The sequence below is a fragment of the Camelus ferus genome, chromosome 5 (assembly GCF_009834535.1).
Source record: "Camelus ferus isolate YT-003-E chromosome 5, BCGSAC_Cfer_1.0, whole genome shotgun sequence".
Taxonomy (NCBI): Eukaryota; Metazoa; Chordata; class Mammalia; order Artiodactyla; family Camelidae; genus Camelus; species Camelus ferus.
The window spans coordinates 41,058,218-41,085,079 of NC_045700.1; the positions used below are offsets into that span (position 1 = coordinate 41,058,218).

Sequence of the window (26,862 nt, forward strand, 5' to 3'; positions counted from 1 at the left end):
CAATCAGAACAGCAGAGAGAAAAACAAAAACCAGTGAAAACAATATAAGGGGCCTATGGGATAATACAAAGCGTGCCAATCTACACATAATAGGGGTTACAGATGGGGAAGAAAGAGCAAAAGGGATTGAAAAGGTATTTGAAGAAATCATGACTGAAAACTTCCCAAACCTAAAGAAGGAATCAGATATCCAAGTACAGGAGCTCAGAGGGTCCCAAACAGGAAGAACCCAAACAGATCCACACCAAGACATTATAATCAGGATGGCCAGGGTTAAGGATAAAGAAATGATCCTAAAGGCAGCAAGAGAAAAAGAGTGAGTTACAAGGCAACCCCCATAAGGCTTTCAGCTGATTTCTCTACACAAACACTACAGGCCAGAAGGGAGTGGCAAGATATATTCCAAGTCCTAAATGGAAAAAAAAAGATGCAGCCTAGGATACTTTATCCTGCAAGGTTATACTTTAGAATAGAAGGAGAGATAAAGAACTTCACAGACAAGCAAAAACTAGAAGAGTTTAGCAACACTAAACCCATGCTAGAAATAATACTGAAAGGTCTACTCTAAATAGAAAAGAAGCAGGATACTACAGAAATGAGAAGACCGTAACTGTAAAGGTGATAACTACCATGAATTACAAATAGAATAAACACGAAATTGTAAAAGAAGGCATCTAAATCATTAACAGTGGGAGAGGGAAGCAAGAAAATAGTTTTTTTTCTTTAAATTTTTTGTTCTCGGTAGGATGGATTTGAGCTTATAATTACTATCTGTTTAATAAAATTACAGTAATGGGTTAATATACATACAAAAAATGGTAACCACAAGCCAAAAACTTACAATAGAGTCACAAAAACTAAACAAAATCCAAGATAATACAAAGGAAAATTATCAAAGCACAAAAGGAAAAAGAAAGGAACAAAGAGGAAATACCAAATCAATTGCAAAACTAAGTTCAAAATGGCAACAAACACACATCTATCATTAATTACTGTAAATGTCAATGGACTAAATGCTCCAATCAAAAGACACAGAGTGCAAACTGGATAATAAAACAAGAACCTTCAATATGCTGCATACAAGAAACCCACTTTAGGGAGAAGGACACACATAGATTGTGAGTGAGAAGGTGGAAAAGGTTATTCCATGCAAATAGAAATGACAAGAAAGCAGGAGTAGCAATACTGATTTCAGACAAAATAGACTTTAAAACAAAAGCCATAAAAAAGATAAAGGAGGACATTTTATAATGATTAAAGGAGTAATACAAGATGAGGATATTATACTCGTTAATATATATGCACCCAATATAGGAGCACCTAAGTACATAAAGCAAATACTAACAGAGATAAAGGCAGAAATTGATGGGAATACAATCATTGTCAGAGATTTTAACACCCCATTAACATCACTCTGGACAGATCTTCCAGACAGAAAATAAGGCAACAGGGAAACTAAATGATACAACAGAACAACTACTAGTCTTGTTGATATTTTCAGAACATTACACCCCCCCCCCAAAATAGAATATACATTCTTTTCAAGTGCACGTGGAACATTTTCTAGGACTGATCATGTACTTGGGCACAAAAGAAGCCTCAACAATTTTAAGAAGATAGAAATTACCTCAAGCATCCTTTCTGACCACAATGCCATGAAACTAGAAATCAACTACAGAAAAACAAAGGAGAAAAAAAATGACAGCATGGAAATTAAACATGCTACTAAAAAAACCAGTGGGTCAATGATAAAATCAAAGTTGAAATTAAAAATTACTTTGAGACAAATGACAATGAAAACACAACCACACGTATTTATGGGACACGGCAAAGGCAGTGCTAAGAGGGAAGTTTATAGCGATACAGGCCTTCCTCAAAAAAGAACAATCTCAAATAAACAATCTAACCTGCCAGCTAAAAGAATTAGAAAAAGAAGAGCAAAAAACCCCCCAAAAGTCAGCAGAAGGAAGGAAATAATAAAGATAAGGGAGGAAATAAATAAAATAGAGATTAAAAAAAACGTAGGAAAAAAACTCAATCAAACCAAGAGCTGGTTTTTTGAAAGAGTAAATAAAATCGACAAATCTCTGGCCAAGCTTACAAAGAAAAGAGCACAAATAAGCAAAATAAGAAAGGAAAAAATGAAGAAATTACAACCAATATCACAGAAATATGAAATATCACAAGAGAATATTATGAACAACTCTATGGAAACAAAATGGATAACCTAAAAGAGATAGACAAATTTCTGGAAACACACAGTCCACCAAGACTGAATCAAGAAGAAAGTGACCACTTGAACAAACAGATCACTAGAAATGAAATCGAATTAGCAGTAAAAAACCTCCCTACAAATAAAAGTCCAGGACCAGATGGCTTCACTGGGGAATTTTACCAAATATACAAAGAACTCACACCAGTCCTTCTCAAAGTCTTCCAGTAGATTGAAAAGGAGGGAACACTCCCAAACTCATTCTATAAAGCACCATCACCCTTGATACCAAAACCAGGCAAAGACACTACCAAAAAAGAGAATAACAGACCAATGTCACAGATGAACATAAAGCAAAAATCCTTACCAAAATACTAGCAAACAGAATCCAACAGCACATAAAAAAGATCATATACAATGAACAAGGTGGGTTCATCCCAGGGACACAAGGTGGTTCAACATACACAAATCAAGCAATGTAATACATCACATCAACAAGAGAATGGACAAAAAGCACATGATCATCTCAACAGATGCAGAAAAACCATTTGATAAAATTCAACATCCACTTATGATAAAAACTCTCACCAAAGTGGGTATAGAGGGAACATACCTCATCATAACAAAAGCTATACATGACAAACCTACAGCCAGCATAGTACTCAACAGTGAAAAACTCAAAAGCTTCCCACTAAAATCTGGCACAAGACAAGGTTGCCCACTCTCACCACTCCTATTCAGCATCGTCTTGGAAGTCCTAGCTGCAGCAATCAGGCAAGACAGAGAAATAAAAGGGATCTAAACTGGAAAAGAAGAGGTAAAAGTGTCACTATATGCAGATGACATGATACTATATACAGAAAACTCTAAAAGTTCCACACAAAAACTACTAGAACTAATCGAAGAATTCAGCAAGGTAGCAGGTTCAAGATTAACGTACAAAAATCAGTTGCATTTCTTTACACTAATGATGAATCAACAGGAAAAGAAAGTAAAGAAATAATCCCTTTTAAAATGGCACCCAAAGTAATAAAATACCTAGGAATAAATCTAACCAAGAAGGTGAAAGATTTATACACTGAGAACTATAAAACATTGATTGAGGAAATTAAAGACTTTAAAAAATGGAAAGATATCCCATGTTCCTGGATTGGAAGAATCAGTATTGTTAAAATGGTCATACTGCCCGAGGCAATCTACAGATTTAATGCAATCCCTATCCAATTACCCAGGACATATTTCACAGAACTAGAACAAATCATAATAAAATTTATATGGAATCACAAAAGATCCAGAATTGCCAGAGCATTACAGAAGAAAAAGGAAGAGGCTGGAGGAATAACTCTCTCAGACTTCAGACAATACTATAGAGCTACAGTCATCAAGACAGCATGGTATTGGTACAAAAACAGACATATGGACCAATGGAACAGAATAGAGAGCCCAGAATTGAACCCACAAATTTTTGGTCAATTAATCTTCAACAAAGGAGGCAAGAAACACACAATGGAATAAAGACAGTCTCTTCAGCAAATGGTGTTGGGAAAACTGGATGCAGCATGTAAATCAATGAAGCTAGAACACTCCCTTACACCATACACAAAAATAAACTCAAAATGGACCAAAGACTTAAATGTAAGACAAGATACAATAAACTTCCTAGAAGAAAACACAGGCAAAACATTATCTCACATACATCTCAACAATGTTCTCCTAAGGCAGTCTACCCAAGCAAGAGAAATAAAAGAATAAGCAAATGGGACCTAATTAAACTTACAAGCTTTTGCACAGAAAAGGAAACCATAAGCAAAACAAAACAACAACCTACAGCATGGGAGAAAATTTTTGCAAAAGATGAAACCGACAAAGGCTTGCTCTCCGGAATATATAAGCAGCTTCACCTCTGGGACCCCCCAGACTTCATCCTGTGCATATCTTCCTTTTGCTGGTCCACATTAATATCCTTTGCTATTATAGCACTCTCATCCTAAATACAGTGCTTTCCTGAGATCTGTGAATCTTTCTAGTGAGTTATCAAACCTGAAGAGGGTCATAAGAACCCTTAAATTTGTAGCCAGCTAGTCAAAAGTGCAGGTGGCAATGGGAACCCCTGAACTTGTGGCTGCTGTCTGAAGTGAGGGCAGCCTGATGGAGGATAGTGCCCTTAATCTGCGAAGTATGGTCCAACTCCAGGTAGCTGGTGCCAGAAGTCACTGCAGATGGCAATTTAGCAAAAATACTGCTATTCACACACATGCCAGCAGTGTTTCAAATTATTTCAGGCTGCTCTTTTAAAATCATGGAGTTAACATACAAGACTTTCATTCTAAGAGACTTTGGCAATTAAGTATTACTATATTGAGACTAATTTACATCAAAATTCAAAATAAATGAGTGTTTAATAAATTAATCACAGAACTCAAAGTCCCAGTTGGATCACCTAGTAGGTGATATCCATTCCAAATGGGCAGGAGGTAGAAATAGCATGTGGTTCAACAGAACTCAATCAGAAGAAGGTACCAGAGAGAATTCTTACAACTAGAGTATTTCAGAGGTGAAATAAGCTTTTGAAATCATTTGGTTCTTTTTTAAAACAGTTAAAACTGAGATCCAAAAAAATTAGTAAAGTCAATCTCTTAACTCTTTCTATTATGCACAAGAATTAACTGTTCGTTAGAATGAATACCTTTAAATTAGTCTCTGCCCTTGAGGACTTTACGAACTTAATTCACCCTGTACAGCAGTCAGCCAGCAAAGGTACATATATAAGCATTGTATGATGGTCTATTTTTATGTATAGAGTCATACATACATTTGTGTCCTAAAAAGCTAAGGTTATAACTGAGGTTATTTTTCAAAGCTATACATAACCAATCACAGAAACTAAATAAGAATCAATCAGTAAATTTCTTAAGGGCCTGAAGCCTGGTAAATATCACATTTGGTGATGCTGGTGAGTCAACAATGATGGATTATGATCTGTTCAAAGGAAAGATTAAAGACTATAAATTATTATTGCCAGGCCCCACTATTATTTGATGAGTTTTTTTTAAGTAGTAGAACTGTATTACCCCAGAAATTCACCTGAATCACCAAAGTTTATAGTACTTTTTTTTTAAGAATGAAATGATAAAGTTATGCAGTTTCATTCTGGATAAAAATTACTTAACTGTGCACATGTATAATGCGCATACTCTGTGACTATTCTTCATGTATGGGGAGTGCTTAGTTTGTTCATACTTTTTTTTTAAATCAACATCAGAATATAAAGGTTATTTTAAGCTTTTAATGTATACCTTACCTGACAAATATTTCACTTTTGCTATTAAGAAGACAGCTTGCAGAAGACCTGGTACAGTTCTTACTATAGTTTCCAGGATTGAGGTGCAACGTCTGAGAAGCGGAGAAAGAGGCTGCCCAGGACTTGCAGGCTAAACAAATCAACAGATCATTTTATAAGTTTATAATAGTATTTAGCTAAGAATAAACAGGTATTACTTGTAATGCGAAGAGCAAAACCACCTATTTTTCTAAAATTTTTCTTATTCTATTCACTGTCCAATCTTTACTGTAACGAATTTATCTCCCTGGGATCTATGAACAGACTATATAAATAATGGCGTTTGCTCAGTAAAAATTAACTGTGAAATTAATATACAGTTATAATTTGATAACATATAAAAGGAGTATATGTACATATCTGTTCAAAAACTTTATCACGGAGATATATCTGTTCAAAGGAAGGATAACAAGAGGTAGAGTTTCTTGCTGGAATTGAGAGTCGAGGCAATGTCAGTTCTAACTCTAAACCTGCTTTGTGATTTACTCAATTCAGTAACTTTCACACCCCCTAGAATACTGGAAGGTCAGTTTCTAGGGAATTCAGATCTGTCATCCTAATAAAAATGTGAAGGTGGAACACACTCACACTCAGACCTCACTGTCCCCGCGTTTCTGCCTGCCATGTTGTAGGCCTGCACAGTTTTTCCTCTTTTTATTAATAGTGAACATGATAACTAAAGCAGTACTAGACCATGTTTTTTATCATTTTAATGGCTGTCTACTCACCCAGTCTTTATCCATAGCTATCCACTCACAACTCAGATGTGGGATATTACAGTTTACGTATAAAATGTTCACTCTCCCAGCTTTGCCTTACGAATGCTCTTTCCCTCATCTGAGGTACAATCCTCCCCCCAACCCCCTTACACTCCGCATACAGGTTATTAACTGGAGTCCGGCCCATCACTCCTACACGGAGCCATCGTTACTCACGAGAAAGTGTGGCATCTTCTCACTTAGTTGAGGCACAAAAAATATATGCGCAAGACGATTTTCAGTGTATATAACCATTGGTGCCTGGAATACTTTAACTTCTTGAAATTTCTACCGCACTTGTAATCTATGTAATAAAATTCAGCATTCTCTGTCATACAGCTCTATAGTGGTTTCATATTTAGTTGCCTCCTTCATCAGGCTCAGGGCCTTTATGTGTCTTGAAGATCAGACTTTTAAAACTTCTACACCCAGTAATGGATACAGAGTATACTCTTAAAACATACTTATTTTTTTTTTAGTGTAACAGAAAATAATGAAAGTATAGGTAACAGAGTGAGGTTCTGAAAATGTTCTTTGCCACTTGCTAAGAATTACTTATTGAAAATAACCTGCATTTTTACTGTAGTTTCAGTGAGTCATGGGTAAAAAAAAAAAGCCCCAGGATTTACATGGACAATCTCTAAGACAGTATCAGCTTGATTAAAAAAATCATATATAAAAGGGCTAAAGAAGTAGAAACAGAGTTGGAAAGACAAGCCTGCCTTTCTGATATTTCCCCATGAAAACAGCATTTCAAATACTGATTTGATTCTATCATGCTGATATATTATGGAAAAATGTAAGACCAGAGAAGTTACAATTGGTCTTTTGGGCTGTGACCTTGCAGTGACTGCTCCCTGCCTCCTCACTCTGTCCTGGCCACTCTCCTCTCCTTGTGTCCCTTGGGGCCACTGCACAATGCCTCCCCCTTGCCTAAAACACTCTCCACCATATTTCCACATGACCTTCAAGTTTTGGTTCAAACTTTACCACCTCAGTGAGGCCTACCCAGACCACCTTATCTAAAATCACCAACCCCTACATACTTGTTACTTTCTTCCGTGATCTTCTAACATACTATAAGACTGACTTGGTTATCCCGTCTGTCTCCTACTAGTATTCACGCATCAGGAGGGCAAGGGTTGTAGTTTGTCTTTACACAACCATCTGCTCAGCTCTGAACAGTGCTAGGTGCTCTATAAGCATGTGCTGAATGAATTCTGAATATTGCATGAGTACTGAATAGTGTTTTCCAACTCATGAGCAACTGAAAACAGGTCATGACTACAGAGACAAAGACCAATCCCAAGGTGAGATTCCAGGGGGATTAGTTGAAAAAAAAAAAAAATAGATTATGATAGTCTGGAAAAGGACATGATGGTCAACAAAAGGCAGCATGGGCTCCCTTAAGGAAAGGTCATCATTCTCATTCCCTTATTAACACAGTTACTGTAGCTATAAATCAGGGAGAATACTAAAAGCTACGCTTTTGGGAATGAAGTATTTGATAGCACCTGTCATAATATCCCTGTGTTGAACTGTGAGTTGAGTATAATAGTCACCTGCTCACTGTCTGTAATAAAGTGTGTTGACTAATGGATCCACATCAACTTGGAATGAACTCCCTGGTAATACAACAGAGGGTTCCAGTCTCAGTTCTACTCAGAGCTAAATAAGGTAGATAATGTTTGACAAGAAAGGTCCAAATAAATAACAATCAGGATCCAAAAGGATACGGTAATCTGGATTATGGGATAAATCTGGGGAGATAAAATTTCATAGGGATAAATGCAGAGTACCTACACTTGGGTCCAAAATTACAGTGAATAACAGATTTAAGGACTTTAGTTAACTATTAATTCAGTAAGAGTCAATAACATAATGTGATTCACAGAAAGAAAGCTGGATGGACAACTAGAGTTAGGGAGCAAAGGATCCAACTAAAGTCTTGAAGGCCAAACCCACATTTGGAATAGTGAGCTTAACGAGGCACTGACAAAATAAATAATATCCTCAGGCTCACAACCAGGGTTCTCAAACTTGGTAATAAATGGTTGAAAACCTGGAACTGTTTAGAGGAACATGAAAACTAACTTCCAAAATCTACAGTCCGTTTTCTGAATGACGAATGATCCTTGCCGAGACTAAGTAACTGGACTTGCTCCACGTCACTCCAGAGAGCAGGACAGGAGGACCAGTAAATGGGTGAATCTTTTTTTTTTTTTTTTTAACACAAAGCCAAGTCTGACTTAACATAGGATACACAGTCTAATAATCATAGTTACTGAACTGCATCTTTGAATGCATCCCAAGGTGGAAGAGCACTGAATGAAGATGCTATGGAGTGAATTTACAAACCAGGTGGGTGTCTTTAAACAAATTACTATTTGTTTAAACTCAAGTCTAAGATTTGATGAATTGCAAATCAATCTGTAAATCAATATACTTATTAGTTGATAGCAGTCATTAAGGTAAATATTTTCATTAAAATTATCTCATCTAATATAGATACAAATACTTCCTTTTAAGATACTGATATAGTCTAACATGTGGAAGGTACTTTATTAGCACCTTTTACAAAACATCATGTAAATGCAGCCCTGAAAATAAGTCCCAGAATTACTTACCTGCATTGGACAGAAATTCAGATATTCTGTAATAATTTCTAGCAAGAAATCAGGATTTAACTTCTCAAAGTACTGTATGCCAAGAGGTAAATCTTCTAAGTGTGAAAAATGAGTGTCTAGGACATCATTTAACAAGTTAATAACTTCTTCTTGTCTTTTATTTTTCTTCATGGCAAGAACTGCATGTAAATAGGTTAATTCCTGGAAAATAAGTAGTTTTCGTAAATTACTCCATGTAGTCATAAAGCCATTTATTTCTACTTAGATTTCAAATGTATGTGAAGCACTCTTATGTGCAGTATTTGTTCAAACTTTAAAGTATTAGCTTGGATGGATTTTTAGAATCTTGTGGAAGAATTAAGTCTAATTTTACATGGAAGTAAATTAACACATATAATTACATATTAAAATTAGTATACATCAGTCCTCTAAAATCATTACTAAATATTAAGACATATAAAATTTCTTATTTTAAAAATAGTAGCTAGGAACTACCATCTGATAAAACAGAATACCATACCGCTGATTTTCCAATAGACTGCTGAATTTCACTAAGGAATTCCAGCTGCTGATCTGCTTCCTGTAACTGCCCTTCTATTAACTGACATTGGATAAGTCCTAAACCAAATGGACAAAAACAGTCAAAATCCACATCATTTCAGGCACGTACACTTCAAGCTAACACAAACAATTAACCAATTTTTTGCCATAATACATTATAGTTTTAGATTAAAAAAACAGAAAGAAGAGTGAAGGGAAATAAAATGAGTAGCTTTGTACCCATATAAAATCAGTTACTAAGGAATTCATAATTTATGGGAATTCTCATAAAAAACTATTCTCCCAAAATTTTTAAGTAAAAATTTTAAAGTTACATGATTTTTTTCTATTGTAGATAGTAGAGAATAGATTAATTGTAGAAAACCATAAAATATGTCTTTTCTTCCTTAATGACAGGTATTGAAAGCAATCGTTACTTGCATCTGTAAGAGGAACCTTCACAGAAAGAGTTGTCATACCAATCAGTGCAGAGACACTGGTTTCATCTAGTGTCATGGCAGTCTTATACCACTTCCATGCCTCTTTAACGTTTCCTTGTAAAATCTTTTGGTATCCAAGTTCTGCGGCAAATTCCGACTGCTGAGGAGTTAAACTAAAAGCTTTTTCTAGCAATGTTTGAGTCTTTTGAAGAATAAGTTCACTACGTCCACACTAAAGAGAACAAAAGATTTAAGCTGAACTCTAACACTTCTAATCAGATGGAAGATTTAGTTTCATAATATATATTATTTGTATTTCACAGAAGCAGAATGTAGGAAAAAAATAAATGATTTCATAACCAAAGAAACAAAACTGCTCTATTTACTATGTAGACAGTGCAGCAAGTTTATCCCCTATCAGAACTTAAATATCCTAATGAGTAGTGCTTTTAAAAAACAGCTATCTTGACAAGCATACTGCTTCTAATGATACTACTGCAAAAGTCAATTTTTTGGAGCTCTTATTCAAACTGCCTCATGATTGTCTTACAATTAGACAAGAAAATCACTACTTTAATGTTTTATATATATATATTTATGTATATATAGCATTACACATATATTCATAGACATATACAGAACTGAATCAAAAACTAGGGCAAGGATCTGCTTTTTTCACATGATCTGACAATCTTTGTTTTCAAGTAAGAGAATTCAGCTTATTCATGTCATTTAACAATTAATATCCTTGATCATTTTCTTTCAACTTTATTTTAACAATTATTTTACTTACTTTGTGTGCTTTTTCCCTATTTTTTTCTAGTTTAGCTAACTTTTCAGTCCTTTCATTTCTTACATTGATTTCAAATTCTGCTATATTTTTCTATTCCATTCCTGATTACTTTTTACTGGATGCTTGTAATAAAATTATTTCTTTACTACTATAAAAAAATAGATAGCAACCACTTCCCCCACCAAAATATTCTATTACTCACTTTAAAACATTTTAAAAACAGTTTTAAAAACACAAAACAAATACAAAGAACAACCCTAGTCATAAATCCTATGAAAAGAAACCACTTCTCACTTCCTTTGTCTGGAAGGCACTTCCCTATCCTTAACGGATTCACAAGAATCAGTCACTTCCTCCATGATGGCTTCTGAGAGTTGGAAACTATCTCCTCTAAACTACCTTTCCTAAGAATGTATCACATATTTATAGACATGCCATATTTTCACTCTGGGTCATATGCTTTTTTGCTGCCTCAGCCTTTGTGACTTATTTCATACTTACAGCTACAAATAGCAGCTCTGTTAGCACTCTTACCGTTCTGCTGAAGGCTATTGTGATCCTATAAAAAAGTTGAGCATTCTGTGGTTCCATGACATCCAATGCATTTTCTAAGTTTTCCAGCTTTGTGGCAGCCTAAAACAGAAGTATCCCGTATGATTTTAAAATAAACTAAGAATGAAAGAACATAATGCATAACATGTATACTAACAAATATTATTTAAAAAGATCTCTGCTTTTATAAATTTCCCCTCTTCCAATGAAATCTTACATGCTGCAATAAATATAAAAGGTCCTTCTCAAAAAGCTCAATAATTATAAATAATCGCATTTTTAAATGCGTTAAGCAGTTGTTATTGAATGGAAATCTTTAGGTGGGTAAAGATACCCATAATATTCAATTAACTATATGTGCCAAGCACCCTCTTCAATAATTAATTCATGACACATATGAGATGAATGATAACATATTTACAAATATTCATATTATATGAAATCAGTCCTTGGATTACCTATATAGCCTGGTTTATATTTAAAATATTTTCTAGAACAGAAAAAATCATTAAGATACTTAGCAGAAGTAATTTCAATGCCTGGAAGATTTACTGAAGAGTTGTTCCTACTAAGATTCTTCTAGTATTAACTGAAGTGTTTAATAAGTACTTCACTAACCAATTTAACCAGACTAAACACAGACTAAATGTATTACTTGTTTAACACTATTTACTTCAGACTGGATTTTGGCATTCCATAACCCAGTATACAGTCAATGTGTTCATTATTGGAGGAACATGTGCTTTATAAGGACCAATGGAATTTCATCCTAAGCCCATTTAACTCATGTGAACTCAATAAAATTGTAAAAATACTATGAATATTTTGTATGTTCTCTGCATACCCAGTATTAATAACCCAGTGTTAATTAATCACATATATTATTGCACATCAGTTTTATATAGAAACTGCACAAGCTGTCATCAATAATTTTAAAAGCTTCCAAGGGTAGTTTTAACTCTATGATATTTTTGCTCTACTGGTTGATTTAAGAAGCCTACCTCTTTGTTAAGGTGTATTTCTAGGAATCAACTAAAAACTACCATGTCATACATTCTAAAAGAGCACTTCAAGGCTCTCATGTAGGTGCATGTGTGTGTCACTAAAAATACATTTAATACAGGAGATATAAATAGTACAACTTACCTTCTCTAAATCCCCCTCCCTACACAAATAGTAAAGGGCCAGCATTCTGAGTCCTTCCACATTTTGATTATCTTGAAAAATTAACCTAAAAAAACAAAAACAAAAAAACCCCACCTCAGTTAATGTTGAAATAAACTTATGTATTTTTATTCGAGGGCTTGAAAAGTTGGCTTGCTGGTCTGACTATTCCACTGTCTAAATAAGTAATTTTAATTAGTAAAATGACACCTGCTTTATGAAAATTATCAATCTCATTTAAAACCAAAAAAACTCTGGATCTTAATTTTAATATTTAAGAAAGATATGAATAGTCTACTGGTCTCATTAAATTCTGCAGCAATCCTAAATAAAGTATTAGCTAACCATACCCAACAGTATATTAAAAGAATAATTCACCTTGACTATGTAGATTTATTATAAGATTTCCAGGAATGTAAAGATGGGCTGAATGTTAAAAAATCTATTAATATAATTCACAAGATTAAAACAGATTCCAATGTGATAAAAACAAACTAGAAAATACTATTAAAAATCCTTTTTATAATAGGAATAGAAATCAAATTTAGTAAGAAATATGCAAAAGCTACAAAAAATTCCTATAAAACTTTACTCAAAGGCATTCAGGAACTGAACAAATGGGGTAAGACAGTAGGTTTCTTATTGAGCATGGTGTGCTACATTGAATCATTAGCTCCAGCTTTTCCACTCTACCTAGATCCACGCCTTCTGCCAGGTAACTGAGCAGTTCCTCCTACACATGCTGGCCTGTACTTCACTGCCCCCTGACTACAGACTTGGACATTTTTCTTGGCCAATGAGATGTGGACAGGAATGGCAGTGTGCCAAGCCTGTTTCAGAGGCATCACATATTTCTGCTTTGTCCTCTTGCACCTCTGCTGTCACCGTAAGAAGAGCTTCCTGGGTAGCTGGCTTGAGCCCAGGGAAGAACACACTCATAGCAGAGTCCAAACTGCAACAAGGTGCCACACCCTCCCAGCTGGATCTGAAACTTGAAGCAGAGCCCCATCCATGCCTGGTCTAGATCGCTGACCCACACCAAATGAGCAATGAGTGCTTATTATCACATGCCCTGAGATTTGTGGTTGTTTGCTGCACACCAATAGCTGCCTAATGATAATACTCATTTGGGGTTAAAAAAATTCTCCCTAAATAATTTATAGATTTAATGCAGTTCAACCCAATCTCTTACAGGGTTTCTTTTTTTAACTTGTTACTCTGATAGTCAACTGCTAAAGAGGAGCCAAGAAAACTATTGAAAAAGAACTGCACCGCATAATTTTTTACTGGTTCTGCTTATTACATGGTCCCTCTCATTTGAATAGAAGCTTCATGAGGTCAGGGATGTTTTTGTCTTTTTGCATTTGAGGGTCTGTCTGAGAATAGCCACTCAGATATTTATGTAAATCAATAAATTCAGTTTTTATGAATCACTATGTCATCAACCAGAAACTAACACAACACTCACTGTAAATTGACTATACTTCAGTTAAAATTTTTTAAATTAAAATCAAATACAGTGAAATAAAACTAAAAATACTCACTTTTAAAAAAAATGCAATGTTAAGGTTTTCCTCAATTCTATATTGTTTGAAAAAAAAATCAAATTAAAAAAAGCTTACAATAAAGAAGTACACAGATTTTATTTTTTCTCAGTTATAATCAGACCCAAAGATACTTATCATCTTTTTTTACTTCACCTCTGTGCTGTCTCAACCGTCTGGTCCCAATCCTGCAAGGCTAGTTGTAGTTTCATTTTCTCCACAAAAGCAGGAAGGAAACTTGGAAAGTTCATTATTATCTGGTTCACAGTCTCCAGAGCACCTGAGTAGTTCTGGCGCATCTCAAGGCATTGTGCCTAATGAAGAAAAAGTGACATCAAAACTGTGATCATGTATACTAAGGTTCTCACAGCAGTTATCCTGGAATAAGCAGAATACTAGTGTTTAATATTTTCTGTATTTGTTTTTTGTGTCTTCTGTAAGGAAGTCATCTCTTTTATGATCAGAAAAACAATGTTTTTATCAAAATAAAATTTTTAAATAGCACAGAATAAAAATATTTGACATAACAAGTGACTGTTTCAAAATCTACCTTTAAATAACTGAGAAATATAATTACAGGCTAAAATTTTTAAAAATATTTTTAGAAACACCATAAAATGTTTCTATTTACAACAGAAGAATTACTTTTCAGAAAATATTCCCAGGATATTTGCAAGTAGCATCTAAAACTAAGAGATTCTGTACCTTTTAAAAAAAATTACTTTCAGGCTAAAGAAAACAAAATCTTAAAGCATAAGCAAAATAAAGTTTAAGCCTATCTCAACATTTTTACTTCTAGGAATTATCTTAAATAATTAGACAAGAACACAAAAAAGGATACAGATTACATTTATGGCAGATTTATAACAGAAAAAAATTAAAACAACCCAAAATGGCAAGGGATTAAGTTATAGTGTACCTATTTAATAAAACTTTAGGTGGCCATTAAAAGTCATTATGTAAATTTGCAGATCTGTATTTACTGACATGAAGAAACGTCATTTACAATATAATAGCTGAACTGATTATCTCCAACAGTGATATTTATTTTCAATTCAGGTATTACTGTATTCTAAGAATTTTTTTTTTTTACAATGTCCATGTTATTACTTTCGTAGTCAGAAAAAAGTAAAGCTATAAATATAGCTAGTGTTTTAAGAACAGATGATGAGGCATATTTATCATATGACAGATTTTTAAATATTTGCTTTTGGATATCCTTTAAGAATAAATTTAGTCCTGGAATATCTCAACTCAAAAAGAGCATACAGCCTCAACAGATGTGTAGAACTGCAATATATTCCTGAAATCAGTTTGAGACTATATTGCCATATAACTGAAGAAGTATGACTATGCCATGCAGTATGTCAAAATAAATTATTTAAATTTCTCAGTAGTTACCAATAATAGCAAAAAGATTAACACAGGTAATTTTTAAAAATACGTATGTCCTTGGAATCTGCCTAAATAGCTGGTAATATAAATTAACAAAATCATGCTAAAAGACCATATCTAATACTTCCTTAGATTATCACCTCCGTGATGAATGCAGCTTATCATATTAAACAAAACTAAATTTGCTATGTACTTGGTTCATATCATTCCCATTTGCAATTAGACTAATATAAACGTCCTGCTGAATGAACTGGAAAATAAATATATAATAGGAATGGGTTTTATCAGAAAAAGAATTTAAACCAATCTTACATATTAGATTAGTGATTTGGGCTTGTTTGTTTGTATCATGTGGATTAAACTTGAGTCCGTTTCTAATCTAAGCTGCTTATATTTACCCTTGAAATAGCCCTACCTTAGAAGATTAACAACTAGCTTCTCTTTAAGGAACAGGGAGGAGAAATAATCAAGAAAAACTTTTTTATAAACTTGCTAAATTCCCCAGACCTCTAGCAGTGCCATTAGGTAAAACCTGAGTCCAATTAGCGTGAGTACTAGTTAGCATGAATACTGGTAGCAAACATTTGACCAAGCTCACTACCCACAGAAACTGACAAGAGTGATGGAGGGACACTGATGACGGCCAACACACTAATACTCCTCTCTTTTTTTTCTTTTTATACCCCTCCTCCACAAATTACTGCTAATTTAACATAGTGTTTTCCTAATATAATTTCTTTTTGCTGAATCAAAAAAAATTTTTTTTTTTTTAAATTTAAGGCATTCAGAAGGCATCAATGGAACTAAAGAAAGGAACTGAATTTAAACATTCGAACCCACTAACGATTTCTAATGTCTCTGCCACTTGGTCATCCCTCCCATGTAAGTCAGATCATATTATTTCTTTTTTCATTGGCTGTGATCTATCTGGTTCAAAGTCAAAGCCAAAGGCATTACAGAATCAGCTGGCCTCACCTCATTCCCCCTGTGCTCACCTGCCCTGACCCCCACCTTCCTTCTCTCTAGCCTCGACTTCTCTCCTCTTCACTCACTCTGCTTCAGTCTCCAGGCCTCTTCAAGCAATGCCTTGAACATGCCTTAAAGCATCTCCTCTATTTGTAATGTGCTCTCAAGCTGCCCAGTCTTTGCTCAAATGTCACTTTCCCTGACTACATCATTTCAAATTTTAAGTTTATACCCTAGCTGTACTTCTCCATCTGTCCCCGACTTATTTATTTTCCATTGCACTTATCACTTTCTAATATACTATGTAATTCACTCACTGATTCTGTTTATTGTCTGTCTCTACCCCTAGAACATATGCTCCATAAAAAAGCAAGAGGTTTTCTTTTGCTCAGGGTACCCCTTGTATGCAGAGCAATGCCTCATGCATTAGACACATCATAGACGTTTGGTGAGTCAGTAATACAGAAACCACCACCACCAACAGCAACAACAAAAACAATTAAATCTGACCCAGAATTCAGGAATTTAGCAGGGAATACTTTTCTAGTTTACTTGTTCACTGTCCTATACAAATGTAAGTCCCTCCTATAGTTGAGTTGGTAAAAAATAACATGAAAACTATCTTTTTGAGCTACTTAGTTTAGCTGTATTTCAGATTCATTACAAATACATTTAAAAAACTTACTTTACCATAACTCCAACTCACCTTACCCAGCAGAGCAAAAATATCATTTCCATCTTGTAATCCTTCTTCAAAATATCTTAGTGCTTTTTTAGTGTAAGGTTCTTTTCCTCTTGTAATATCAAGCCATGCTCTCAAAATCTGTCCCTGTAAAATGAGTAATTCTAATCATATTTCCATGTGTTTAGAAATAAAGAAATGTTGATGAAGGAGTCATTTTTATTTGTAATTAGTAACAAAAATCACTATCACATAATGTTATGAATGATAAAACTGTGTAATAAAATTGCTTTCAAGCTTTTGCCAGATCAGTGTCTTGGCAACTATTAGGAATTTCAGCTTTTAAGATTACTACTGTGCTCAATATTAATAAGCTTGACAAATATTCCATTAATGCTAAATAACCAATATTCTTACTTGGGGCTTTGCTAGTAAATTATTAGTAACTGTTTAAACACATAATTCAATACACTATTAAGAATTAACTACCTCTTTTGGGCAAACAGACCAAATAAACTAAGATAGGAAAACAGAAATGCTTTGCTTCACATTTATTAAAAATTGAGGTAATTTGGCAACTATCTTCTCCTCAATCTGACTAGACCAGTAAATTTCAAATGAAAGGATAAAATGGCCTCAGAAATTTAAAAATGAAGAAGTCATAGATGTTCACTTTCAGAAATGTTAGTGAGCCAATGGGTTGTAAAGTTTATAGAATTAGAAAGAAGATGGATACAGGTTCATTATTTTTCTTTTTAATGCCCAAATAAAAAATTATGAAATCTGCTCTTCTATCACAAAGTTTCCAGGTTAATTCATAAACTTTATAAATGTTTAAGATTTTATTTTCCTCCCTGTACCACACCTTAAAACAGATGAGATTCTCAAACAATGCTATTTCTATTCACTAGATTGGTGTCCTTATCTGAACCATTTTAACTACTGTCTCTGTGTGGATGTCCCAACCTCTATTTCTTGTTCAATACCTCTTCTAAACTTTTCGTTTTCTAAAAGCTCATCTACTATCTTCCATCTCCTTGTTCTGCCAGAGCCTGAAATACGGCATGTCTTAAACCAGTACATCACTTCCCTCCAAGATCCCTTCTCATCCCAATGTGTTTTTCTATTCATGTTAATTGGCCTCTGAATCATCCATTTAAAACCCCAGAGAGACATCCCTGGTATACCTGAAACTTCAGTATCTTTCCCCCGCTGTTTATAATCAGTTGCAAGTTTTATATTTAACAATTCTCAACTTCCTACTCACTGTACAATATTTTACTGTAGACCCTCAAAACCTTCTGCTAGGAAGTATTATCCTTTTGGGCTGCATTCTAGTTTCCTCCCAGGTCAGGTCATCCTATAAACCATCGCTAAGTTAATCTTCTGGATTTACACTCTAATGATATCACTGACATGATTAAAAACCTTTATACAATGAAAAAGAATATGAAAAGGAATATATATTTGTACAACTGAATCACTATGCTGTACACCAAAAGTTAACAACACTGTAAACCAACTATACTTCAATTAAAAAATAAATAAACAAAAAGCAGCAACAACAAAAAGGCTTTATTGACCTCTAGAAGCTTTTCTTCCACCTTCTTCATCTGGGTACCCCGAGTTCCCATCAAACACGAGGTTCTCACTATCCCTACAAGCAACATGCCTCCGGATTTTCCTCATTTCCCACTTTGGGAGTATCTACTTCCCTTTTCCATAAACTTTGTCTGTGGAAACTGTACCCATCTTTCAGGTTTGGGTTCAAATGCTATTTCCTTCAAGAAATCCTTCCTCATTCTAACATTCAGAGATGTGATCTCTCCTTGAGTACTGACAGTGGTGCTTAGCACAAAGAGCAATCAGTGATAACTTATTTCCCATGCGTTTTCATCACACTTCTCTCATGTTATTTGTCAATTTTCTCACAGTATTAGCCGAGTATGTGCCCTGTAACACTGCTAGATGATCCACCCGTGAAAGTAACATTTAGCTATTCCTCATCTTTCTATTATTAACAGTGCAAATAATGGTGCCCTGTGTCTACAGCAGTCTGATAAGGAGAGTGGGAGGGAAGGAAGGAGGAAGGAAAGGAGGGGAGGAGTTGGGGAGGGACCTTGTCAAGAGTTAATAAACAGCGTGAAAATAAACAACCGTAGGGAACCACAACTTTACCAAATTATAAAATATTAAAATAAAATAAAGTTATTTATAAAGTATGAATAGAGGGGGTGAGAGCAAAGACTACTACTGGATCTGTAAGTAACAAAAGTTTCCTCTGAGGTTTAAAGGCAGATACTACTGAATATGTAAATATCACAAGCTCCTTTTAATGTTACTATTTCAAAATATGAAAACCATCTACCTCTTTACTGCCGTTTGACATTTTGATCATTCGGTCAACATATTCTCTCGCCTTATCGTGACGACCAATGTGCCATAAAAATAAGCCTGCGTGGTACAAAGCTTTTGGGCCAGCTCCTTTACGCTGCTCCTTCATAATGGCATCTGATTCCAGAATAGCTTCTCTATCTGAGAGAGGAATAAAAAGTCATTAAATAAAAACTAAATTCTAGATCAAGAGCTTTTAACAGGTCAGATGATTCACAGCAGAGAATACAGTTCTCTCTGCAGCAGCACTGCCTAATAGAAATAAAAAGCAAGCCACACGTGATTTAAAATTTCCCAGCAACTTTATCCAAAAAGTAAAAGGTAACAAGGAAAACTGATTATAATGATATGCTTTACTTGACCCAATATATACAAATTATCACTTCAACACATAATTGATGTGAAAATTATTAATGACACACTTTTTTTCTTCTTACTAGTTAAAAGCTGATATGTACTTTACACAAAGCACAGCTCAATTAAAGTGCTGAATTTCCTTCAGAAATTTGATGTGCACTTAGATTTCATAAAATTTGTAATTAAAAAAGTAGAATCATATACTTGTTCTAAACATAACTTATCTAATAAACGAATCAAGTGTCAGCTTTAAATTTAAAAGTAAATTAATTAGTATTGAATTTAAAATTAAGGTCAAACAAGACGTATTTCAAGTGCTAACACATGTTTAACGACCACTGTAACACACACTCCAGTTGTATAGTTTATGTCATTCTAGAGGCAGGAAGGCTATATATGCAGTTTTAAAAAAAAAAATAAGACTTGAAAAACTTAGCAATGAATCTAAAATGATACAATTATATAGGGGAAAACCCAGGAATACTAGTGAAATTACCTAACTCCCTAATTCAATTCTTAAATATATAAACATATCAGGCTGCTGTCATGGTCCAGTGAATGGTAATACAAGTATTGTTACTTACACAGTTTAATACTGACTGCTCAATGGCTCCCTTAAAAGGTGGTCTACTTCTAATAACCCTCATCACTCTATTTAATCTGTTAAATATGTGCTTAGGGCACAAATGTCAATTAGATTCAAATCCTGGATTGAATCAGAATGTGGATCAGCTATGCAATAAGGAAAAAGAAATGTCAAAGTTGAGGGCCAAGATTCTGACAGACTACCTTTCTGGAATTGGCTACCAAGGAAAGGTATGTGACTCTTCCTTTTAACTCTAAAAATACATATTTAAACTTAATGTGGAATTACTAAGGTACAACTTTCAAGAGTTTAGGAAACAAAATTGTTTCTGGAGAGCTACAGATTGCTTGGCAAGAAAATTCCATCTGCCCTGCCCTCAATACACCTACTTGAGTATCTTCAGAAGTTTTCACGAAATAGTCCTGAGAGAGAAACAGAACTCATCAGGACAGGAACAGGCACCATACCTTCCCGCCCAGAGCTCCATCAAGTCCCTCGTAGGGCAACAGTCAGTGGTGATACCCTCTGCAAAGCTAGCTCTTGCTAGAAGAAATCAGCTAGATATTCTCAATGCATCACAGCCCTTTTATAATCAGACTTATATCAGCATTCAGGAAGAATGTACATGAAAAATCTAGGCCCTCCCCAGGCAATACTGCAGGACGTCTTGCCCCTTCCTGAGTCAAAACCACTCAGCACCCCCTATGGAGAAAGGCAGAGTGAGTACTCAGGTGTCTCTAAACAAGAGTTCTGTCTCCATATCTTCAGTGTCCTGGAAATCACATTTTCCAGCAGAATCGATTCTCTCAAGAATAATCAAATGAAAGCTTGATTCTAGGAAGAAAATATTTAGTAATATTACTATTATTATTTAAAGATTTACTGACTACCGCTTTCCTATACAAATTCTCTGATCCGGCTAACACACTCCTGCTGGAACACAGAGAAAGGGGATAGAGAGGAGCCTAATCCTGAACCACTTCCATGTATCTGCCCACCAAGTCCTCCTGTCTGACAAATATGCTTCATACTCCAGCTGTCCTTAAAAGACAAGATTGGGTCTCCACTTTCCACAATGCCTTCCCAGCCTACTCCTATGGATAAATAGTACACACACCACTTTCAATTAATTATGGATTCATTTGTTTTATTTTCTATCGTTTTATTGAGTAGTAACATTAGAATTTAATCTTTGTGGATCTGACATTTTCTTTTCTCAACTAGATTATAAACTTGATGTCACAGATTACTTCTTACAACTCTTTTGTATTCTCTTTTGTATCCAACTATATCTGACACAGTCCCTTGCAGAAAGTAGGCAGCAATTAGATTTATTTATTTGCTGAACACATTTAACGTTTTAAATAACTTTTTATTGATGTGTGCAAGTATACATGGGTGAAGGAGGTTAAGTGATACTTTGCTTAAGAAAAAAACTGTTTCCAATATTAAAAAATTCTATGACACTTAGTAATTGCCTAATTATTTGAAACAGGATTTATATTTACAGTGCTATTAGCTGTTACTGGACATATACAGCCATTAAGATACACTATACATTAAGACAGTTCACACAATTTTAATTGCTGGTTTATGCATAAAGTTCCTTCTATAATCTAGCCATATTTCCCAGTCTACTACTGGATACAAATTTACTGAATATCTTCCAGGAGCTAACCCCTCTGATGTAAAGGCTTTCAAGAAGCTTAAGACACAGCAGTAGAGAGAAACTGCACGTAGCGTTCTATATATTTGCACGTAAGTGGTAAATCTGGCTGCTACCGAGCATTTTATGTATATACCTGTTTTGAGCTGTCCTTATTTTTGTTTAACCTTTGTTAATAAACATTCACCATTTTGTCAATTCAAGTAATCCCTATATACTAATGAAACTGCCACAGGATATAAGGAACATGAAAGCAATATTTGTTTGATAAACTTATAATCTGGTCAGGAAGATAAAAGAAATATGATATAAATAGTACCTACAGACAAAATACAATAGAGTATGATCAGACTGAATGCTGTGGTAATTAGAAAAAAAGTCAAAATGAATTGAGTAGAAAAAACTAAGCATTGTACTTAAATACTATACCTGGGTTGGGACTCATTTTGTGAGCATGTATCAGTGCAATTAGAGAACAAAGTGATACATCCTGTTTATTTTTAATGGCCTCAAATTCTCGAAGAGCTTCTTGAGTTTTACCTAAAAATCAAAATCATGAAGTGAAAAATTCTTCTTAGTGAAAAACAAAAATTTAAAACTTACAGAACATGTTTGATAATTAGCACATACCTTCCATCAATGTCCCATAGGCGTGATAAAACCTGAAGACCGGGTCACTGCCATACCTCTTAATTCCTTCACTGGCAACAAGTAACACATGATGGAAGTATCTCTCTTGACAATAGTAATTAATCAAAGTCTGAAAGGAAATAAAGACTAAATGTTAAAAGAAATTCTGGTGTCCTGAAATAGTCTAAGAAGCAGATATTAACCTAAGATCTTGTGCAATCTAAAACTTAGCTGATGTATTTTTTTTTCTTCCAAGTTCTTTAAAATATTGTTAAAGGCTAGCACTTAATACTAAGGAATGTAGAACGCAATGTGACTGAAATAACTCAATGTTTTCTAATAATTTCAATCTTTTTTCTAATCTATTTGTTAATCTTACAAATTAATTTATTTATTTATCTTTGGGGGGAAGAGGTAATTAGGTATATTTATTTACTTATTTTTAGAAGAGGTCCTGGGGAATGAACGCAGGACCTCGTGCATGCTAAGCATGAGCTCTAGTGCTTGAGCTACATTCTTCCCCCCATATTTGTTAACATTACTGAAATCGGGCTACTTTCTACCACTTTCCTTTGCCCACTTTCTTAAAAAGGTTTTAGAAAATGGGAAAACAGACAAAAAAGCAAGAATTAAAAAAAAACATTTTCCATTACTCCATTCCATCTTCCATTGTCAGACTACAGGTTCTTTTAGAAAACCCTTGCCTCTATTTTGTTTCTACAGCACCTCACAGTAATGTCAAATTAAACTCAGCAGTTTATTGTCAAGTGTTATCTTGCTTTCTGAGTTCTACAACAAATAATTGTCAGTTAAAAACGATCTAAACTATTTTTAATGGAAATCACTATCTTTAAGCTTTTTTTCAAAATTGTATCATTTTGGTTTACAAGGCAGAAAACTACTATCAGGAGATCTTAGTTCTGGTTTAATTGGGTCTATGGCTTACACCAGTTTCCTCAGGATCACAGCTAAGGCTTAGCTGCTAATCAAAGAGGGAACATATTCACCATCAATGTGATACACCTGATTCACCTCCATAAACCAATACGGGCCACCCCACACCTACCTAGTCTGACTCTACAGCTCATTTGGCAGAAGTCAGAAATGCAGATGAAGCATTGATTGACAGGATTAAAATGAGTGTCTACTCTGCTGTACACCAGAAACTACAGATTGTAAATCAACTGCACTTCAATAGAAAAAAAAAAAAAGGTCAATTGGTCTGTCAAAAAAAGAAAAAAAATCCCAAATATTCAGAAAAATAGTTATAAAATAGCCAATAAGTTTATAAAAAGATGCTCTACGTCAGTAAAGAGCAGAGAAATGTTAAGTCCAACCACCTGTGCCCAGGACAGTGGTCCATCAATGCTCAATGAATACTTGTTGAATTGAGTAAGAAAAAATGAGTGTCTAGACAACTTTTTTTTTTTTTTTTAAGCAGTCTATTGTTTCTGGAGAGCTCCAGTCCACATGCTTCTCTGGAACAGTTAGGCAACCGTCCTCTAACTTTTACTGTTTCCTTCCTATGGTTACTCTTCTCCATTCCCTTCTCTGCCAGTTTCTGCAAAGCATGATTTGGACACCAATTCCAAGACCCCCACGGCACACCTCAGTAAAGTGCAGTTTTCCTCCAGAGTCTCTTCCCTAAGGTTGCAAATGACCTCTTAGTTTGCCACAACTAAGGACACTTTTAATATCTTACTTGCCTTCTGTACAGCGTTTAGCATCACCAAGCACCTGCAACTCTCCTGAAAGGCAGCGGCATGTTATCACAAAAAGGACATGGACTTACAGGTGAAAAGACCTGGTTTCAAATTTCTGGTCCCTCTCACAGCACCTGTTTGCTCATCTGTAAAACGCTGTTAGTCATTTACAGATGATTGTGAGGATTAATTAGGAGATCATACTGTAAAGCCTCTATTCTGAAATAAAAAAAGAGTTCCTCCAAACCTCAGTATGTTGATGACATAAAAAAACCAAGATCACTCATCGCAGGTCCAGATTCCTATTTGCATTTTCCCCACCACCCAAGCCAGACATGGAGTCGGGAATCCTCTCTTCCCACTTGCACAGTCCCCCAACTCCAACCCCTCAGTAGGTCCTTCCTGTTTCCCTGGTCTACTTCCCACTCCCTGCACCTCTGACCACGGCCCTGGCTCAGGTTACTTGTTCAGTCCAGGAAACAGTTACTGACTGCCCACGAGTGCCAGGCACTGTGCTAGGTACTATGAATATGAATGATTAAGATATGGTTCCTGTCCCCAAAAAGCTTAAAATTTTCAACCGAGACAAGAATCTAAAGACTATCTGAAATACAATGTAGTAAATGCAAGAAAAGAGCTTATAAACGACTGTGGGAATGTAGGAGAATGAGGCTGGGATACGGGAGGCTCAAAGAGTAAAATGAAGGGAAAGATTCCTGGCGAGGACTTCAGACCTGACTGGATTTGCACACACACCCACACACTCACACACTCTTCTTGCTCCCCTTTCATGATTCCCAAGGCACAGGAGTTAGCCAGGCAGAGGTGAGAAATGAGCAGTGATACACAGGGATGGGGTGGGGATGGAGAGGACCAAGCCACCCTACAGGCAGGAGCAGGACTGGCACACTGTGGGCTCCGGGCCGTATTCGGCCTGTTGCCTGTTTTTATATAGTCAGCAAGTTAAGAACAGTTTGTACATGTTCAAATGCAATGTTGAGGAAAAAAACAAAAGAAAACTATATCATAGCACATGAAATTATATGAAATTCAAATTTCAGTGTCCGTAAGTCAAGTTTTATTGAAACAAAGCCAAGCTCATTTGCTTGCTGCTTTTACGCTACCATGGCAGACTCGATGCCACACAGACCTTAGGGCCAACAAAGCCTGAAAACACCTACTACCTGGCCCTTTACCGACAAAGCTTGCCACTCCCTGTTGCAGAGCCTGAAGCACAACAGGAAGTACCAGACAACGAGGTTGGAGAGAACGCCAGGGTCAAGACGCGCCTCAGATTTAGTTGCTCCTCTAGTCTAAGTGATGTGGAGCTAAACAAGTTTTTAGCATGAAAGTGTTTTTAATAAAAATTTAACTTGGGTGGCAGTAAAAAGATAAATTTAAGGAAATAATAATACTTGAGTTTAGGGGAAGGCTTCACAGGAAGATGTTAAAAAAAAAACTTTAGGCAAAAAAAGCAAAAGACACTCCATCACTCCTTATCATGGCCAAATTGTCCACCATCCACTCATCACCAACATGGTACACGTGTTATTGATTTGTTTACTGACTGACTCCCCCTCCACAAATGTAGGAAGATTTGGAAGGGGTTTTCTTAGCTTTATTACTGCAGGGCTCAGAATAAAGCCAGACACACAGGAGGGCATTCAAGAAACATCTGCTGAATTAATTTAAAAGATTTTCTCCATCATTAGGCTATAAAATCTGTGAAGGAGAGGACTGCTCCGTTCTGTGAACCACTATCTCCAGCTCCAGTGGACACCCAGTGAGCCCTCTATCAATATGTGCTGAACAAGTAAATCAGTGAACAAATGGAGAAGCCATCATGCTCCAAAGTAACTTATTTTGAAGCCTCATGTCTTTGTTTTCATATCATTTCTTAACTGGACCGTCTTTCAATATTTGCTGAATGGATGGATCAGTGATAAATAGGGAAGACCACCACCCTAAAATAAAGACACCTCCATTTTCAAGCCCTATGTCTTTAATTGGTTCCATACAATCTGTCTGTGCTTTTTACCGTTCCGCGGGCGAGCTGGCACTAGTTTGCTCTAAGTCCTTCAAAACCGCACCCAGGAGGCGCACTAGGAGTCATATGTTGACCAACTCTTGTTGACCAAGCACACTAACGGCAATTCAGAAAGCAGCGCGCGGGGAAGGCTGCCCCCGACCTCCAGATTCCAGAGCCCGCGGCGGGAGAGCCGGTGGTGGAGCTTACAGGCCCGCCCGCGAGGCGGGGGCACCGCAGGGTAGCCGCGGCCTCGCCAAGGCGGCCCGCGCGCCCCACGCCCCCAGCCCCTCACCACCCTTAAAACCACACAGGACCAGGTCCCGCCGGCTCACCTTCAGCGCCTGCGAGTCCATGGCTGCCCCGAGACGCGGCCTCGGGCCTCCGGAACGTTCTCCCTCCCCAGCGCAGCCGAAAAGCCAGGGGCGCAGGGCCGCGCTGCCCAGGCCCAAATCCGCTCGGGACGCGGCGGGAGGGGCGGGGAGGG

General features: G+C 35.9%; 1 protein-coding gene across 8 annotated transcripts in view; it reads right to left on the reverse strand.

The window, feature by feature from the left end:
* TTC21B (tetratricopeptide repeat domain 21B) overlaps window positions 1-26,862 on the reverse strand; it is an 82,040-nt gene extending 55,178 nt beyond the window's left edge. For all 8 annotated transcript variants that reach the window (XR_004319898.1, XR_004319901.1, XR_004319900.1 and 5 more), the window contains exons 1-12: window positions 26,711-26,862; window positions 22,647-22,776; window positions 22,446-22,556; window positions 19,382-19,548; window positions 17,038-17,160; window positions 14,127-14,284; window positions 12,409-12,493; window positions 11,245-11,343; window positions 9,957-10,149; window positions 9,458-9,555; window positions 8,938-9,138; window positions 5,514-5,643 (exon numbers count right to left, since the gene is read on the reverse strand). Coding sequence is in view for 2 of the 8 variants with exons in the window: in XM_032479606.1 (XP_032335497.1) it covers window positions 5,514-5,643; window positions 8,938-9,138; window positions 9,458-9,555; window positions 9,957-10,149; window positions 11,245-11,343; window positions 12,409-12,493; window positions 14,127-14,284; window positions 17,038-17,160; window positions 19,382-19,548; window positions 22,446-22,556; window positions 22,647-22,776; window positions 26,711-26,731 (1,516 nt within the window). In the remaining 6 variants the exon portion in view is untranslated. The remainder of the gene's footprint in view (window positions 1-5,513; window positions 5,644-8,937; window positions 9,139-9,457; window positions 9,556-9,956; window positions 10,150-11,244; window positions 11,344-12,408; window positions 12,494-14,126; window positions 14,285-17,037; window positions 17,161-19,381; window positions 19,549-22,445; window positions 22,557-22,646; window positions 22,777-26,710) is intronic.